This window comes from Conger conger, chromosome 6 (genome assembly GCF_963514075.1).
Source record: "Conger conger chromosome 6, fConCon1.1, whole genome shotgun sequence".
NCBI classification, from domain to species: Eukaryota; Metazoa; Chordata; class Actinopteri; order Anguilliformes; family Congridae; genus Conger; species Conger conger.
The window spans coordinates 41,226,180-41,245,711 of NC_083765.1; the positions used below are offsets into that span (position 1 = coordinate 41,226,180).

Genomic DNA, 19,532 nt, shown 5'->3' on the forward strand with positions numbered 1-19,532 from the left:
CACAACACTTTTAATATGAGACACTCATGGGAGCGGAAATACTAACTAGACAAGCCATTTGTATGCAAAGGTCAGAGGTCATGTGGCTGCTGTGATGTTGATGCTGTGAAGTTTCTTTTATCAGATGCATCAGAGCATTAACTCCCAGCTGGAATAACAGCGTTTTCAGAATCGTTCGGCTCGTTTCTAAGATACGGATCATTTTCAAGTCAACATGCTGCAAATGATGCATGTATAACGGGTGCACCTGCGTCTGCGTGTTCTTCAGGGGTCTGTCGAAGGCCAGGACCATGGCGTATTTCGGGGAGGGCGAAGGTCCCATCCACGTGGACAACGTGAAGTGCAGCGGGGCAGAGAGATCGCTGGCCGACTGCATCAAACAGCCGGTGGGAACGCACAACTGCCGACACACCGAGGACGCGGGCGTGATCTGCAACTACGGCCAGCAGGACGTCTCCATCACAGGTGACCTCCTTCTGTCCGGACGGCAGACCTGGGTCAAACACGTCAGCGTTTTAGATCCAAATACTTTTCTCTGCTTGATTGATCTTGCCTGGTGCAATTGAACCAACCATGAGGACCAGAAGGCGGGGTTTCCGAGTAATTTATTGGTTCAAATACATCAGACAAGCTCACTAAAGAACAGAAAGGTATTTGAATCCAAAGCAATGATATATTTGCTGTACAGAACTCTCAGAACAAGTGCAACTGCATCATAGTGCTATGAGTACTACTTTATTTTTAACATTGACTTTAATCAAAATCACCTCCTTAAAATTATTTAGAACAAGTGAAGGGCTTCAAAACAAAGTAATTTGTATATTTGCTTGTGCTTAATTGCCCACAAATTACACACAAATTCCAGGTTAATGGATGCTTTCAACATCCAACAGCCCTGTGATTATTTCTTCATTTTATTATTATACTGACTGTACAACACAGACAATAATATTTGCCTCACTCCAATACAGATATTCCCATATTTTCAGTACTGAATATTTCGTTATACATATTTTATGAATTAAAATAGATTATGCCAACATAACGAGCTTGCAAGTTCAGTTTTCTTTGTTCCAAAGCAAACATACATATTTGAGGCCAGTGCTCTCACAGGCGTGCGGGAATGCCTTGATCTGACAAACAAAGGGAATTGTTTAATTCACACAGCATACGTGATGAAGAGCCGCAGCAGTGAGCCTCTCTTTGAGGATCTGCCGGCTCCGTGGGAGAAAGGTTAGCCAATTACAGTACAGCGCTCTCCGCTTTACCATCTGGAGAAGGCTAGCACGAGCACGGCCCTCTGTAGCACAGCCAGGAAGAGGAAGCCTCCTACCACACCGGCCAGAACCTGAACCCAGGTGAAACAGAGTATTTTGGCTGGCGTTCAGAGCTGCGGTTGAACTCCGGAGTGGAAGTGGTTACCTGGCCTATCCAGTAACCCCACCGGTGTAGCAGTAAATCAGAATAAAAGCGCTCTCAGATTTATTATTTTTATTGATTCAATAACCCTACGGGAAGTGCAAGTCCGAGATGTGGGTTTATACATTACCTTCTGTGCCTGGCTGAAATATTGATTAAATGTTTCCAGATGAATTTTCCCCGTATGAAGTTCCACCTGCGCTCACACGTCGGGGGTTAATGACTTTGTCACATGGATGAGTGAGTAATACGTGTAGGCCATGTTCTCTAAGGAAGCTGTCATCTCTTCCAGATCCCGTTGCCTCGTTGTGCGGGTTACGGTTAACACACACCCGGCAGAAAAGGATCATTGGAGGAGAGAATTCTTTGAGGTAAGCTCAGAACATACAGAGCTCTTATAAATGTTATTGTATCCAAAAATATAGACTATTAATTTCCCCCGTCTCGACGTCATGTTGATGGAAGGTATAGATAAGATATGTGCGGCAGTGGGGCGGTGTCTTGGCTTTCAGTGGTGACACAACTGCTATTCTAGGTTAACTGCAGTTTTACTATCGTGTCTGGTCTTCTTCTAACGTCAGAGCAGTGCATTCATCTTCCCCTGATGGTTTTATTGTTAAAGGTTGATGAAAAATGAGAACCAGGTGAAGCAGCTTAGATGTGACTGGTAGTGCAGGCCAAAACAGAGGGTGGCGTGGGACAGAAATGTGTTTCTGATGAAGCTCAGGGGCGGAGGGCAGGGCTGTGTGTGTGATGGTTCTGCATGCAAATCCTCACCAGCCCTCACCAGTCTCCATAACGCTTGTTCCCTATGTGTGTGTGTGTGTGTGTGTGTGTGTGCTTGTGTGTACATGATTCTGTGTTTGTTTGTGTTTGTGTTTGTGTGTGTGTGTGTACATGCCTGTGTGTATGTGTGTGTACATGCCTGTGTGTGTGTGTTCGTGTGTGTACATGCCTGTGTGTGTGTGTGTGTGTGTTCATGTGTGTGTACATGCCTGTGTGTGTGTGTGTACATGCCTGTGTGTATGTGTGTGTGTGTGTGTACATGCCTGTGTGTGTGTGTTCATGTGTGTGTACATGCCTGTGTGTGTGTGTGTTCGTGTGTGTGTACATGCCTGTGTGTGTGTGTGTTTCAGAGGTGGGTGGCCATGGCAGGCTGCTATCCGTCTCAGGGTGCCCCAGGGTGAGGGGAGGTTGGTGTGTGGAGCGACCCTCATCAGCAGCTGCTGGATCCTCACCTCAGCGCACTGCTTCAAGAGGTAAACACCCGCATCACACCACTGCTCACCTCAGTGCACTGCTTCAAGAGATAAACACCCACACCCCAGCACTGCTTCAAGAGGTAAACACCCGCATCAGATCACTGCTTTAAGAGGTAAACACCCACATCACATCACTGCTCATCCTCCTGCCACTGATCTCTACCCAGCCAGGCTCTAGTAATCCCATTACAGTAACACCCACCAGTGCTGTCAATCACTTACACGGATAAACCAATTATACAGGTTTGTTTCCTGCAGCAAAATGCTGTGATTCGTTCAGATCTGTGATCTACTATGACATCATCACATGATAGCTCCATCAATGTTCATGAAGTCATACTCTTCCTCTTCTGTGAGTTTGGTGGAGCCAATAAACCTGAGTGCCATGCAAAGGAAATGAGTACTTGTTTACAATTACAGATTTCAACATCTACAGTATAACCAGCAATAGAAACCTTTCAAAGAAAAGCCAATATAGACTCTCCAAGCAGCCAATACATATCCAAGCTGGCTAATGAGATCGCACTGTAAATCAAAGCTAAACCTCAATACTTCATTCAAAGAGTTACCGAAGAGTAGACAAATCTCTAAAAAAGAAATACAGTTCTTAATATCTAACACATAGGTCTTCTAGGTCTATTTGTAACTGACTGCACCGAGGCACACCGACACGAACCCACAGGCCGCGAGGTAGACGTTTACTAGCTGCACTGTGTGTTTCTTTCTTGGCCTGAGAGAATGAGAGTGAGGAAAAGCACTTGTCTCACCTTATTTCATTCCAGCAGTGTGGAGGCTCTATAAATCTGTGCCGGAGTCTCTAGCAAATGGAAATGTTCTGTGGGAGCTCCTGCAGGTGGCGGTCCGTTGCGTGTGGACTGGAGTAGCGCTTTGCGTGGTGTATCAGGTGTAACACGCTCCCCAGACCTGTGGGCTGAGGCTGTAATTTAACCTGGGCCGGGATGGCGATGAGAAAAGCGGATTGCACATGACAAATAACTCAGAATTTTTAATGCTTGAAAGCCTAGGGAGCTCTTTTGAATGTAATCCACCATAAAATATAGAAAACACTTAAATTGAATCCTTCTCCGTAGTGCTGACATAACACTGTCATACACACGACATAACAGCTGTCACAAGATGGCGTAACAGATGATGTCAGGTTATAATTTTCATAAAACTGTCATGCTTTTATCTAAATTTCATGATAGTAACATCTGTCATAACTTTTACCGATAAAAGCATGACAGTTTTATATCATTTGACATCATCTGTTATGCCATCTTGTGACAGCTGCTATGTCGTCAGTATGACGGTGCTATGTCAGCCTTACGGGAAAGGGTTCAAGTTAAGTGTTTTGATGTTGTGTCGATGGAAGGCGCAGATAAAATATCAGCATCAGTAAGGCAGTATCTTTGCCTTCAGTAGTAACACAACTGCAATTTTAATAGCGCCTCTGGTCTCCTTTTCACCTCAACGCAGTGCATTCATCCAAACCTAGCGCTCGTAGATCTCCGAGCCTGGCTTTCAGAGTCAGTCAGGAGCGGGGGAACATTGCAGTGCTACGCCGTGATGTGCATCTTAGTCAGCCGCTCAGGCCGGCAAACTAGCCATCTATATTCAGCGAGCATTCTTCAGCGACTCTTTAACAGAGCCGGCTGGCCCTGCAGAGGCTGCCGCACGCTGTTCTGGGGTGCGGCGGAAGGGGTGATTGAGTGTCCGAGCCGGACGTAGCCTCGTAAGTCAGCGCAGTGAACCCGCAGTCTCTCCGCGGCCGGCCCCGTAACGCAGAGAAATGGATCGGCCCGTTTCCCCGGACGACTCCGCGCCCGATCCGCTGAGTTACACCCAGCCGTTCGGAGTGACCGGGGACGGAGGCTCTTAAATTACTGTGGATTTCCGCCCTTTTCTTTCTCCGCATGGCAGGTAAATAAGGACGGAATACAGAACTAACTGCGGCCATCGGTAACTGGCTTGTCAAAAGCCAGCCGGAGGCATCCGGATATCTGGGCGGGTGAAAATAAACGGGAGAGCTTTGTCTTCCACGCTTTGCTTCAGCCGCCCAGACAGGAAGCTGGCGAAATCCATGCCGTCCCCTTCGAACGGGGACCTCAGCTGTGCAGTAGGCCTACGCCGTCTCTCCACAGCGTTGTATATTAAAAAAACATCCCTTTCCCCTCCTCTCCTGTAAAACGCCAGTTTCCGATATTTTCCAGGTTCCAGGATATCTGGCTGAGAAGCGGGGATTAGTTGAAACCAGTGTTTGTATTAGATTACAAACGTATAATTGTGGATTGTCAGACCCTGTTCCTGTTCAGCTGCAAGGCAAGCTGGCCTCTCTCGCTACCTGTACATCCTGGTAATTAATCTCACAGTTTCCCTGCGTGAGGGGGAAAGAGCTTTGGGAATTGCTCTAGTAATGTCCCCTGGCATAAAGGCTTTCAGAGCTAAAATGATTTTTGTTCATTTTATTTTCCAGTTTTTCTTGAGTGAAATGTGCATGACGTGCATGCTGTTGCAGACTGACATGGAAATTGTTTTATTAGCAATATCATATAACTTCACTGGCCTGAACAAATATACCATTTCTAGCACAGCTTGCATCTGTGGAACTAATTAATGAGAATTTGAATTGCTCATTCGGATAATATTTTGTTTTGTCTCAGAACACCACTTCCAAAAAAAAATACAAATAAAAGAAATAATTGTAACAATTTTAGGCCCTGACATGCAATATGAGAATAGAAGAATCAGAAGAAAATAAGACTTAAAAAGAATAGTAGAAACCGGTAAACTGGTTCACTGGAAGCACCTGTGTCTGTAAGGAGTGAAAGTTTTGTATTTCAAAACGCTTCCTATGAATAGACTGATGACAGAAGTGCCGCGCACCAGGACTAAAACAAATGTCATATTATTTTTACGCATAGCGCCCCAATTTGGCTGCAGACCAAGGATAACGAAACCGCGGGCTTCTGGCATCCACCGTTACAACCGAGTGGAAAAAATTATGCGTCTTTCCCTGAGATATTTTAAGCAGATTCAGCAGCGGATTTAACAACTCTCACGACCTGGTAAAGTAATTATGCCTATTAAACATTTTTATTTGATTAAATGGTACCTAGGGAGATTGCCGCATAACTGTTTGAACTTCAGAATGTATGCAGTAGGTAGGAAAGCTATACGCAATGCTCTCAATTGACTATTTAATAGTAAGTCGTGCCCCAAATCAGGTTATGCTTTGGGGTTGCATTCCTACTTGCATCGTTGCTCTTCGATAGCACCACGTAACAGTATATGTCAGATGAAACTATATTTACCATTGCTAAAGGGCTAAGTGGAAATGAGACACGTAATAGCATATCATGTTGTACCGACTGCTGTGTTTATTTTTATTGATTATGCCTTTATTTACCAGTAAGGCCCCTAAGAACCCCAGTTCCTTTTACAGGAATCAATGGATTTGCTAGGATTGGGTAGCCAGTCTGATTTAGGGGATGATTAAGATGTATACTGAGGCTGTTTTTTTATGGGAATTTGACCAGGGCCCCTAGATTAGCACCCCTACCTTACATGACCTATGGAATTAATTATCTCTTAGTTACCCATGGGGTGTTGAGGGTTGAGCTGCTAAACGGAAGCTTTAAGAAGAGTTTGCGACAGGCGTGGAGGGATGATAGGGTTTCATCGCCATGGACGCAGCGTTTTCGGTGCAGACACCCTGGTGCTCTGTTAGCGAGCGCTAGGAAGTAACGTCTACTGATCCCCTGCCATCCAAGCAGCAGGAAGTAGTTTGGATTCCAGGAGGCAGATTTGTTTCCGGAAAAGTCTTGACGGGGTAACTGGACACCTGCTTGTGACTCTGGTCCTGGCAGCGATGTGCCTTTTCCATTACTGAGTGTGTGTATGCACGCGTGTGTGTGCGTATGCATGTGGGTGTGTGTGTGTGTGTGTGTGTGTGTGTGTAGAGAGGTAGAAAGTGAGGTACTCTCCATAACCAACAGCCCAGATGAATTCCATATCAATGAAAAGCAAGATTTAGCCTGAATTAGCCTGTTCCTGAGCTGCATCACAGAGCAGCCATTTAAAACCCAGGGGATCTCTGATTTGAGGGTATGCCCTTTGGCCACGGCGACGGACCTGTTACCGGGCAGCGTAAAACTGGCGTACCTGCCAGCGCTGGCCAATCAGAGGCCAGCGACCTGTGACACTGCGACTTAGACGCCTGTCGGACGGGCGCGGTTTATTTCTGCTCCCCGCCACAGGGTCAATGAGTTACCGACCCCGGGGTGCGCCGCGCGAAAAACCTGACCCCCGTCGCTTTAATTCGGACCCTCAGAACGCCTGACAGGAAGTGGTTTATTTTATGGAGGAGAAATATGTGCTAAGTGTAAAGACACCTCAGGTTAATGCTATGCGAAACGAGACCTTCCTTAAGACTTAATTTACAGGATATAATTATTGGCTTTTGGCCCAGGAGCTGCACATGCTGACATTAATATGTGTTTATGATCAGACACCAGGCTGTACTTATAATGGTCACTGCAGTCATTCAGGCCATAATCAGATTTCATAATGATTAAATAACATTAACATACTTAACCTCAGTCACACTGCTGTGTTATTTACAGTGTAACAAAGACATAATCGTTTAATGCAATGTGCAATCCAATGAATATTAGATATCTAATAAATCATTATTACATTTTGACCACGACACTAGACTTAGCCTTATTTTCCAAGGCATTTACTGATTTCTGAAAGGTCTTTATGGAAAATGGCTTATGTTTAAGAAATACTATATGTTGCTGGAAATGGTTACAAAGTACATATCTCAAGGGTGCAATAAGTGAACTGATCCCTACGCCATGACCCAAACCGCTAGTTCTGTGTCCAGTTCTGTAACTGCCACTTCATACATCTTCATTTTCCCATAATCCCTCCTCGTTCCAGAAAGTTCCATCAGCCCGTAGGTCTAAAGTGCCGTCAGGCAGGAACACTGCTCTCATTCTGCTGCTTTAGTTATACATTACAGCAGTCCAGATGATTAATTTGTAATATTAAGCAGCTTTTTGTGTTCAGTGTTGTGTTTTATATCTGTATCCATGATTGCTGTTTATTATTGTAAGCCACATGTACAATATAAAAGATAATAAATCATACTTTATTCCGTTATATTATATTAAGAACACAAGAATACAAAATGATGAGAACAGGCCCTTCTGCCCATCCATATCTATAAGCGGGAAGAATACTTAAAGAAATCAAAACTCGATTTAGTCAATTCTTTATAACCATACAAACTCATCTTTAGTCAATGTAATACTTGCACACCAAAGCTTTTTTTCCATCCACTTCTTGGAAAACAATTTTGAATTTAGATTTCACGTCATCGTGTACATACTATGTCAATAAAATGCCAATTTTCCGTTCCCCTCCAATCAATATTCTTTCACGTAGTGGCACACATTTCTCCTCAGGACTCCCCACCCTTAAAAAATTCCCAACAAAATACTTGTTTCACTATACGTCATATGATGCTGCTCTAACCTCTGTTTCAGCTCGTCTTTAAGCATAACGGTCCACTCTCTTTTCAGAAAATAAAACAAGATTTCTGTTCTGTGTATGTGTGTCCTTAACGGCAGGTACGGCAACAGCACCAGGACCTATAAGGTGCGGGTTGGGGACTACCACACGCTGGTGCCGGAGGAGTTCGAGGCTGAGTACGGCGTGGAGGAGATCGTGCTGCACCCGAACTACAGGCCCCACAGTAACGACTACGACCTGGCGCTGGTGAGGCTGTTCGGCCGGGAGGGCCGCTGTGCCGTGCTGAGCCGCCACGTCCTGCCCGCCTGCCTGCCCCAGCGCCGGGAGAGGGTGCTCCGCGTGGCCTCCAACTGCTTCATCACCGGCTGGGGCGACACGGGTGAGCGCCGGGGCCAACCTCTGTCCCTCCTGTCCCACCTCACTGCTGTGTAGTGTAGGGTCTAGAGCTATATACAGTGTAGAGTCTCACTGAGGACTGCTCTTTTTCTGGTCTCCATTCACAACTAATTTACTCAGTTATTTCACGAAACGTATACTTTGATGATCATTATCAAAATCATCATCGTTATCAAAAACGTCATCATTACAAAAATGATCAAAATCATCATCTAAATCATTGTGCCCTGCGATGGACTGGCGACCTGCCTGTATTCCTGCCTTTCGCCCAATGTATGCTGGGATAGGCTCCAGCCCCCCTGCGACCCTGTTCAGGATAAGCGGGTTAGGATAATGAATGAATGAATGAATCATCAAAATCATTATCATTATCAAAATAATCACCAATATCATCATCATTATGAAAATGATAATAATAAGTAAGAAAGAGTAAGAAAATGAAAGATCTGAGAAAAATGGCTCAAACACGGCTACGGGAACCACATATTCTTGGTAATAGTAAGCAATGTAAAAAAGTCTTATATACAACTGAGATGAAAAGTAATAATTTATTTTACCAACCCAGAAATGAACATCGGGGCTAGCCTTTTCCATCTCCTTTTCAAACTGATAGAGACAAATGGTTGCAGCTGTGTTCCATTTTAAACACCAACACCTGGCTCAAATAAATCAATCAACCAATTAAATTCTATTAATTGGCTGGTGAAGGGCCACTCCTTCACAGTAAGCTAAACAAAATAAGGTGGTAAAAAGGACCTGAACTCTATTGTGCAAGATTGGTTGTTAGTGACTGTAATGCTGTTCTGAGCTGCAAAGGCTTCTGGATGCTTCTCTTACAAATATCGGACTGTTTTCCAAAACGGGAGTACATTTTGTTGCTCTGCTTTCTGCAAGGGCTAAAGGTCTAAATATGTCCATGACTAGAACGGAAACTAGCAGTACTGCTAGCCTATATCCGGGATCATGCAGGATATTTGTCGGTCGGACTGGACATCTTGTCCGTTCTTTTGAAGACTTGCAATAAGCCGCGTTAAGGAAATCTAATATTCCACCCATCAAACGGTCAGGCTTCATCGCATTTGTAAGCAACGGCGCTGTACGTCAGAGAGACCCACCTTCTGACGGCGGTCCTGTCAGTGAGAGCCTCGTTGTAATTCCAGGACACGCGGTGGGCTCCTCTCGTCTAATTAAGAAGCGCTTCTGAGGGACGCCCGACGTGGAGCGGTTGGCCTCTTGGCCTGCCTCGTCCGGGGAGAGGGTTTCCATTTTCACCGTTTGACAGGTGACGGGTGCCGGAGCACTCATTCCCCCTCCGTTTATTCTGCCGGCTTTCTAGTTTTCTGACGTTTTGGACAGATGAAGGGCTGGGGGGGATGAGGATCTTTCATATTTCACATTCAAATGTCTCCACACTCTCTCAACCTGTCAGAGAAAAATCACCCAGCTGCCAGTTCACCCACAACTGTATCCCGGTTCCGTTCCGGTTATTCAGAGCGGTGACGGAAATCACTCTTAATCTTTCGCCCTGCTAGGCCCGTCCAAGAACGGTAACTATAACGATTAAAAATCCTTTTTTACCACACCACAATATAGCGACAACAACAGTGATGAATGATGTCGTTGGGATCTCTTTCAGAGCAATTTTTTCCAGCTGCATGAGCGATAGAAACACTGAAAGCCAATCAAAATCCATCCGAATTTACAGGGTGTCACGTGTAAAATGGCAGATGACATGGCCGAGAGACTATTTACAGAATTTATCATTCATCAATGTGGATGCTCACATCGTTATGGTTATAGTTATCATTGTAGTTATAGTTCTTGGATGGGCCAGAAGATTGATATTTCCTTCATTCCTGTTGAGCTCCTGTTGTTTTTGTTTTCATATTCAAATATTCATAAACCCTTCCAGCCTACCATGTCTGTTTGTGGTAAACAATTACACAATAATTCCCATAACGGGAAAAGATAAACATGCAAACTATTTGTCATGCAAATAGCTAAATATTGGATGTTTGAATTATGTTGTTTGTGCATGCGCTCAGTGCGAGACAACGGAATAAATCCACTCTTTTGATGGGATGAGCTGGAACTAGTCTTTTGAGATGACGTTAGTGTTTGAAACTCATTCAGACATCTGACTCCCTGCTTTTCCTAATGGGCAGATAAGGAGAAAGTGTTTGATATATTTTCCCACGATGTGGAGTGAAGCCACTCTCAGCTCAGAAACCAGCTCTAATGTTACACTTCAAGTGAAAAATTAATGCAAAGATGCTATCAAAAAGCAAAGCCTGCTTTTAATTATGGCTATCATGTAAAAATGGTAATTTTTTGTTGAGAGGTTAGATAGAGTCTGGAACACTGTCTTTAGCTTTCAGCAACAGCCAATTAAATGCAGTACTGATGGGGAAGGGAAGCAGTTCACTTTACAAATAAACAATGTTCGCGCTAAATGACACTTCAAAGGAAAGGATGCTAACACTAATTTATGTTTACGAGTTAGGATGTTTACTGTGCAATTTCTGTTTAAATTAAAACAGCGTTAATGTGGTTCTCAAGGTTTGATGAATTTCAAAGTTAAATATATCATATAAATAATTAAAATTAAATGCAATTAAAAGAACATAATTATATAAAATCCCTCCAACTTAGAAATTCATAAATTTCAGTGTTTTTCCAGCAAGGATGAGGCTTAATGAGCAAATGTTTGGACGCTCCACCATCAGGAGAACGGCAAAACTTCAAGAGTTCCACCACAATTTAAGAACTTCCTCACGATTCATCTTACATATTATAGTGCAGTGTATAAATGTTACTAACACAATTTTGCTGCTGAAGGCAGTGTAAGGATTCAAATTTGTAAAATTAAGTCTGGAAAAAATTAAGTGGAAAAACTTCTATCAATAGTTACTGAATTAGTTGTATCTGTATAATCCCCAAAGCAGGATTATTGAGTTAGCTGGATAATTGTACTGATTAGAATCCAGTATCCACTCAAATCTGGAACATGAAGTAAAGAGCTTTTCTGGGTTTTACTCAGCGAAGTTATCCAGCTAACTCAGTAATCCTACGTTGTGAAACAGGCCCCTGAATTTGGATAGTTGTATGTTTTTAGCCTGCTGAGGTGGAGCTGTGATTAGCTGGTTTGTGATGAGGCCAGGGTTATGATTGGCTGGTTTGTGATAAGGCCATGGCTGTGATTGGCTGGTTGTGATGATGCTGGGGTTGTGATTGGCTGGTTCGTCATAAGGCTTAGGTTGTGATTGGCTGGTTTGTCCTAAGGCTGGGATTGTGATTGGCTGGTTTGTGATAAAGCTGTGATTGTGATTGGCTGGTTTGTCTTAAGGCTAGGATCGTGATTGGCTGGTTTGTGTTCCGCAGGGCGGGCCTACTCTAAGACCCTGCAGCAGGCCTCCATTTCGCTGCTGAACAAGCGGCAGTGTGAGCTGAGCTACCCGGGCCAGTTCTCCGGCCGGATGCTGTGTGCCGGGAAGGCCCAGGAGGACCGGTGGGTGGACAGCTGCCGGGGGGACAGCGGGGGCCCGCTGGTGTGCGAGAGGCCTGGGCTGGGCAGGGCCAGCGGGGGCTGGGTGGTGTACGGGGTCACCTCCTGGGGCCACGCCTGCCGGCTGCAGGACTCGCCCGGCGTCTACACCAAGGTGTCGGCCTTCGTGCCCTGGATCGGCCGAGTGACCGGACTCTAGCGCCCCCTGCAGGACCGCTGCACTCACCCGGCCCGACGGGCGACCGGTCCTGACTGTCTTACCGTCTCTCAAGAAGAAAAGAACAACAGAAAATAGCGGCGTTTCTTTTTACGTTTCCTTGTTCGTCTTTATTTGTGCTGTCAGGTCTGCACTTTTCTTTTTTTTTCTTTTTTTATTGTTGGTTTCAGCACTTCTCTGTTTCAATGGGACCACTTGTGATACAGTAAACCTGGGGTACACCACAGTCCTCCAGGGCCGGCCCATACTCTGGCTTCTGGTTCAACCATTTAACCCTGGCATCGTTTACAGTACAACACAGCTGCACTCACCAATCCAGGTTCAGTCCTGCATTAAGCCTCATGTTACATTAGCATTTGTAATGAACAGCTGGGTTAATTTAAGAGCTAAAGGCAGGAGTTGGCTTGGGCAGCAGTGTGTTATAATGGGTAGCAGTATGCTATAATACTTAGGAAACAGGGCTCACAACTGAAAGGTTTCGGTTTGATTGCTATCTGGAGCAATGCCATTGTACCCTTCGGCAAAGGTGGTCAGCCTGAAATGCCTCAGTTAATATCCAGCTGTTTTGTTAGATTGTATCTAAAAGGTAAAAATGTTTAACAGTATAATGTAATGTAATGAAGCTGGTGAAAAAATCTGAAAAACAGGTTGTCCCCTAGCCCAGCTAACACTAAACATTATCACAATGCTGCTGCCATGTTGTGGCAATGTTTTAACATTGACAGAACATTCCAGTAACATTGTGAGAATATTTTGTGTAAGCTGGGCTATTGTACTTTGCTGGAATAAACTTGCTGAGGGGACGAGTGAAATTGTCCCATCTCTTGGTTACAATGCACACTACACACTCTCAGTTCCATGTGGACGTTAGAAACTTTGCACTAAAAATGTACGATTCTAAATCAGCTGAAGCTCTGGTCACAGAGAGCACTGTAGTGGTGTATAGGAGGGTGTTGAGGAGGAATCCTGTAGGAGAAAAAATCCTTCCATGTGTCATTACAGCGCTAAACGAATAGTGTAGCACATTAGCATTTGTTGTTTTGTTCAGTGTATTAACGTATGTGCTTTCAGTGTCGACATTGATGACATGGTGCTATTGTCGTTGTGAGGTTTCTCCATATGACGTTACTCCTGTGACATGGAGTCCGGTTCTTATCTTCAGGGTGTTGTCTTGAACAGGAGAGACTCCAGCAAAGCTGAACGAATGGAATTCCTGATTAAAATGAGCATTATTATTATTTTCCCCGTCACACTAACTTGGTGGGTCTGGGACAGAAATCCAACACTAAACTACCTGTGATGTTGTCGGTCGAATTTACCGGATTGTGAGTTAGCTTCGAACATTTTACTGTCTTTTAACTGTTGCTTTTTTTACAGGTTAAATGTGTTATCTCAATATTGGGCATGGTTTACAAGTGAAGTATAATGTTCATGGAAAATGCATTCAATACTGAGAATTAAACATTTTAAATGGTTAGTGTGCTTTTGTGTGTGTGTGTGTGTGTGTGTGTGTGTGTGTGTATGTGTGTGTGTGTGTGTTTGGGGGGTTCCTTTGCATGTATTTAAAGAAAGAAACCTTGATAACCGACATTCACGTAAACAAGTTACATTAAAATCATCCAGCTATCCTGGATGAAGAAGTCAATTAAATCGTTTCAATATGAAGTCAAGGTCTGCTGAACTACACAATAGCACAATTACCACGCAAAAAAGAGACATATTTACAGCAAAACTGTTCTCTTATCCCATCTTCAAAAAGGTAACAGAACTCCTGTACGTCTTTATTACACACATGCTTTCATTTAATCGAAGAGGAGACACAGTTAATAGTGTACCCAAAAAGTCATTTCACCCGACCTTTCCTCTTCATTTGAACAGAAATGGTGAAATTTAATTTTGCCGGAGTGAAAACAAAGCCTGCCCGTTTCATTGTCCAAAGGCAGCTGAGAGATTTTCTGTCGGGCTCTGGTGAAACGCTTTGTCTGTCTAGACAATCGGAATTAGTTTTTACAGCGGGAGCTTTGACAGACATCGCAATTTTTTTATTTAAAGAAACTTGTATTTAAAGGAGCAAAGGCTACTGAAGCCTAGCTTCTTCAAAGTAAAACTTTATAAACAATCGCATTTCTTTGGGAACTACGTGTTTCTCATGAGCACGTAACACCGGAGCACCAAACATAGGTTACAAGAATGACAACGATTTAGTTGTTCTCTCCGTTGTACACGCTAGAGATGTTTACATCGCACATAGTTAAAAGAAAGAGTCCCAACAACCTAGCCATTGTTTAGAGAAACCTGGCGAATTTTTAGAGACACTGAGAATTCCCGTTGAGCGTGCCTTAGATGATTTTCTTGGTTAAAAGTTTATCGCTGCAGTGACTTTAAATTGACGTTTATAGGCTACCTGTGGGGGGAAAGTAAGTTTTACATTATTCCAGAAGGTAGACTCATAAGACAGAAAACTGAACGGCGTCTTCACTGTGACCAAGGTCTGATTTCAGCTAATTGTATGGTAAAAGATTAGGTTGCCTCTAAAAAAATAAAATAATAATAAAACCCTGCTCAAAAAACGGCTCAAGCTAGGGTTTGAAACTGCTGGTAGCTGGTTGACCAGTTAGACCAGGTATATAGGCTACTCAACGTGGTTTGACCAGCTCAAGCCATGTTTTGAAACAGCTGGTAGCTGGATTTTACACCAGGGAAGGAAACTAGCAATGTCATTATTCATCTCTTAATTGTGCTGCTTTGAACGAAACAATATTTATTTTGTCAAATGTGTAAAAGTAATGCAATATTGCATATTGTATTTTATATAGTTTTGGTAAGACATTATATGACACGTATGAAACAGTTCATAAGAACACTGTGCACTGCCTCATTCTAGATATGTAAATGTGATGTGGTCAAAAACATCACGATAAGTGAGCTATGCGCCATCTAGTGGCTAGTTCTTGTAAATATAACTGTCAAAAGTAGTTTTGAACAAAACTGATTTCGTTATCCAGGAGTCAGAAGCCCATAGAGCTTATATAAATATTATTAGATGGTTATTTCATTATTTTTGCTGTAGCAGTTGGCTTTAAACAAGGTATCTTGCAATTGACAGAAAATAATTGTGAACAGAAATTTAGTAAGGAAGTAGAGTTCTCTTTGTGAGCCTTGCTCATGGATCCAAATGCACCAACACAGTTCAAATACATATGTGGACTTCTGCTTAAAATACAAACAATACAATACTAAAAATAAAATAAAAAGATATTACAAGACTGCCATTCAGTCAATCCTCTGAAATTGTGTGGACAGTGCATTTGTTTTGTCTAAGGAAAGATTTTATGTGTTAACATGTCTTACAATTTGAACTTGTGTCTCCATGACAATCACGGACACTAGGCCCATCTGACAAGATGTACGCCAGCTCTTTCTGGTGTTTACATGCCTTGTATTTATATACAAAAACACAGTTTTAACACCCGACTATAAAACACAAATCCAGTTTGAGTTGTCAGTTGTACTGAGATATTTTTCCATTGGTTTGTTATGTTTTTGGCCTCCCAGTACAGTACATAGCATGCTGTGCTAGATTTGTCATCGAATGTGGTGATCAAACGGAGATCATTAACAGTGAATCGTTAACTGCCATTAGAGGTCCAAACCATTATCTCAGACAGCTATACTGCTTTAATTGGTTTGAAATGTGACAATCCCCACTGGCTTTTACTGCTGTCACACTACTGCTGTCACAAGAGTAAGATTAATCAGGCCCAGAACGTATATTTTTAAATCCGAGACCAATTACCTAACAGAAACATGACCAGCTTTCTGTCTTCGGTCGGAGATTCTCGGCGTAAATACTGAACTCGCGGACTGCGAAGTGGCTGAGTTCTCTGATTGGAGAGATCACACCCTTCAAGGGTTCTTCAGCAGATGAAACAGCACATTACAGAGGGAAGCGCAAGGTCCAAATATGCAATTTTAGTAAGTGTGAGTGGCACAGGCCCACATTTCGCTGATCACACACTGGTAGAGAGGAGGATAATTAGGCTGATTATGTGCTGCACTTTTTGTTCTCTGAACTCAGTCAGTCGAGAGGGTGTTATGCAGTCGAATGATTTTTTTTTTAAATCTGGCAGCGGCCTCTCTACTTGCAGCTGTCATTGACAACAGTCAAGCACAACCGTTTTTGTTCAAATTGATCTCCCCTTTATTTAACCTCAGAGATTTGATCTCAGAGATCAAATACATATCCTTGAACCAGAGATTGCTGGCCAAAGTTTTAATGTATTTATTTAGCCTACAGCTATAGGCACACAATGTTTCTTTAAGTAAATTAACAATTGTAATCGTCTCAAAATAAGAAAACTGTAACGTCAAGAGAGTAAGCTCTGTCCGTCCGCGGTCGCTTCCGCGAGTGCGGTCTCTCCTGGCTGTGAGACCTTCCCGCGGTCTGTGATGGAGGGATGTCTGCTGGAGACGTTCGCGTACGGTCAGCTCGTTTTCCGCTCAGTCGCCGCTGCCTTCATCCTCATTAGTCTACCACCATGGACGGCTCGCCATGGAAATAACCAAATAAATAAATAAACTTCGGCGAATTATCTTTTTTCTCCAATTAACCTTTGCCGAATCTCTTGCTGGTTGCCAACAGGAGTCTAATGAGTAGCTCAAATATTCAAATTAGTGCTATGCTTTGTTCTCTCTCATACACACAAACAGAGACACACACGCACTCACACACACACACGCACGCACGCACGCACACACAAGCTGACAGTGCAGCGGTGTCACCAATAAGCAGATTCTCCTGCGACATTTCTTGATGAGCAGTATGCTTCTGGACAGCAATTTCAGTACTAAATTAACGAATACGTCTCTATTATTTTGACAAATAAACATTTGAAAAGCAAAATAAAATTTAAGCTTAAAACTTTATAAGGATATCAAGTCTACTTAAGGCTTCTCAACACTAGGTGGCACTCCAACACCACAGCTTCTCAAATAAATGGTCCTTGATCTTCGCAGTGCTGAAATTCTCTCCCCATCACACAATGCACATTTCATAAATGTCGTTCCTATGCAACCATGTATGTATTTATAGGGAAAATACATTGATTGCCTCATTAAACCCTGTATTCTGCACCCAACCTGACAGCTGTGGGAATATGCAGCACCCCACCTGGCTTCTACCTGATATTTACAAAGAGCAACTCATTTGCCCATTCTCATGAAGGTATGCAGTCGTATGAGGCCTGAATAAGCTGGTAGGATTTTCAGAAAACAAACAGGGAAATGTAATTTATTTAATAACGGAAGTATAAATCTGTATTAAAATCATTAAGAATGTTTATTAGTGCACTTCTGCGCAAGGCTATAATTTCTGAATATTCCTATGGTCAGATTACAACAAAAACGGAGAAAAAAACCAACAAACAATCATTCCACAATCAAAGTCACTGAGATCACAAGAACATAGAGTATACCGTATGAATATTCTGGAAGTATAAGTCATGTCTATAGCACTTTGTTCAGTCGGAGTTCATTTACATGGGGAAGGCACAATGCATCATACCTGAAAAGCAGAAACTAATTCCCCCCTGTATTCACAGTTGGCCATGGGCAATCTTACAGGTTTACACTAAACCTGCTCTAAGCTAGCTGTATACGCTACCATCTGCTCCAGCCATCTTTCATACACAAAATCTTTGTCAGGAAGACTGTGAGGATTTAGTCGACTAAAGTAAACACTCATTTTCCACTGCTCGGCCAACTTGTGGCTTAATAACGTGAGATCCATTAAAGCCTCTGCTTAAAACTGCAATTTCCACTAGTTTTGAATGCATCCAGGGAAATAAATATTTGAGGTAATTATATAAACTGCACATCCAATTGAGGAATGTTTTGGCTGAACAAACCTTTGTTTTTAATGACAAAACAAAAGTTGGCTGGGCCGAAAAAACACAAAACAAACAATGCCAGTCAAAACGGTGAAAGAGACTGTCTTCCACATGCCATTTATCTTTTCTTTTTTTAATTCAAAATATTACTTATGCCTCAAATTCTTTAGACACGTATCAGACAAATTGGATAGACTCACATTTAATGAGTCTTTTCTAAATCTTTTCAAAGTCTTTAGTCCAAGTTAAAACAGTTATGATATATCTTTGATATGGAACATTTATATAGAGGATGGAGGGTTAAACTAACACAAGTCATCCACAAGCTGTTATATATTAAACAGTTTTTAATGTTAAAAACCATTTTGTGCATATGGATTTACGGTTAAGGAATATAGGAAATTATATGTTAATGCCTTTAATGTTAATGCCACAAACACACACACACGGACACTCGCATGCACACAAATTTACACTCTGTGAGCACTTTATTTGGTAAACCTGTACACCAGCTTGAGCACTTTATTTGGTAGACCTGTACACCAGCTTGTTAATGCAAATAATGAATCAGTCAATCGCAACTATATGTATAAAAGCATGCTGATGTGGTCAAGAGGCTCAGCTGCATTTCAGACCAAATATCAGAATGGGGGAGAAATATGATCTAAGTGTCTTTGACCGTGGAATGATTGTTGGTGCCAGACAGGGTGGTTTGAGCATCTCAGAAACTGCTGATCTCCAGGGATTGTCACGCGCAACTGTCTCTAGAGTTTGCAGAGAATAGTGCAAAAAACAAAAGTCATCCAGTGAGCAACAGTTCTGTGAGAAAATATGTGTTGTAAATGAGAGAAGTCAGAGGAGAAGGCCAGACTGGTCGAAGCTGACAGGAAGGTGACAGTAGCACAAAAGGTATGCAGAAGAGCATCTCTGAACACACAACGCATCAAGAAGCAGCAGAAGACCAATAAGTAAAACAACGTAAGTCTAACATATACCTAATAAAGTGCTTGGCGAGTGTAGCTGGTGTTCTGTATATGGTGTTATTCATTGTTGACACAGAAACATCTCCACAGTTCTCTCAGCTTTCTTAATTCTCCACTCCTCATGCCTGGTTTAACACCTTAAATGCAGTAATGTGTTTGTATGTGTTATTGGGGTTGGGTATTGTTGTTTTGATTCGATAATTGCATGGCTCATTGAGGCACTCCACTGAGTGCACACAAGCCTGCGGAGGGAATGGCCTTTGGCGTGACTGACAGCTGGCTACCTTTGTTCAACAACAGAAAGGCATCACACACACGTGC

The 19,532-nt window shown here is 42.9% G+C and overlaps 1 protein-coding gene across 1 annotated transcript in view; it reads left to right on the forward strand.

Moving 5' to 3' along the window:
• Positions 1 to 13,817, forward strand: part of prss12 (serine protease 12) — a 36,798-nt gene extending 22,981 nt beyond the window's left edge. Inside the window, exons 9-13 of the mRNA XM_061245627.1 lie at positions 269 to 465; positions 1,712 to 1,790; positions 2,556 to 2,678; positions 8,321 to 8,601; positions 12,000 to 13,817. Of these exons, the coding sequence (XP_061101611.1) occupies positions 269 to 465; positions 1,712 to 1,790; positions 2,556 to 2,678; positions 8,321 to 8,601; positions 12,000 to 12,322 (1,003 nt within the window). The 3' untranslated portion in view covers positions 12,323 to 13,817. The remainder of the gene's footprint in view (positions 1 to 268; positions 466 to 1,711; positions 1,791 to 2,555; positions 2,679 to 8,320; positions 8,602 to 11,999) is intronic.
• Positions 13,818 to 19,532: the final 5,715 nt, after the last annotated feature.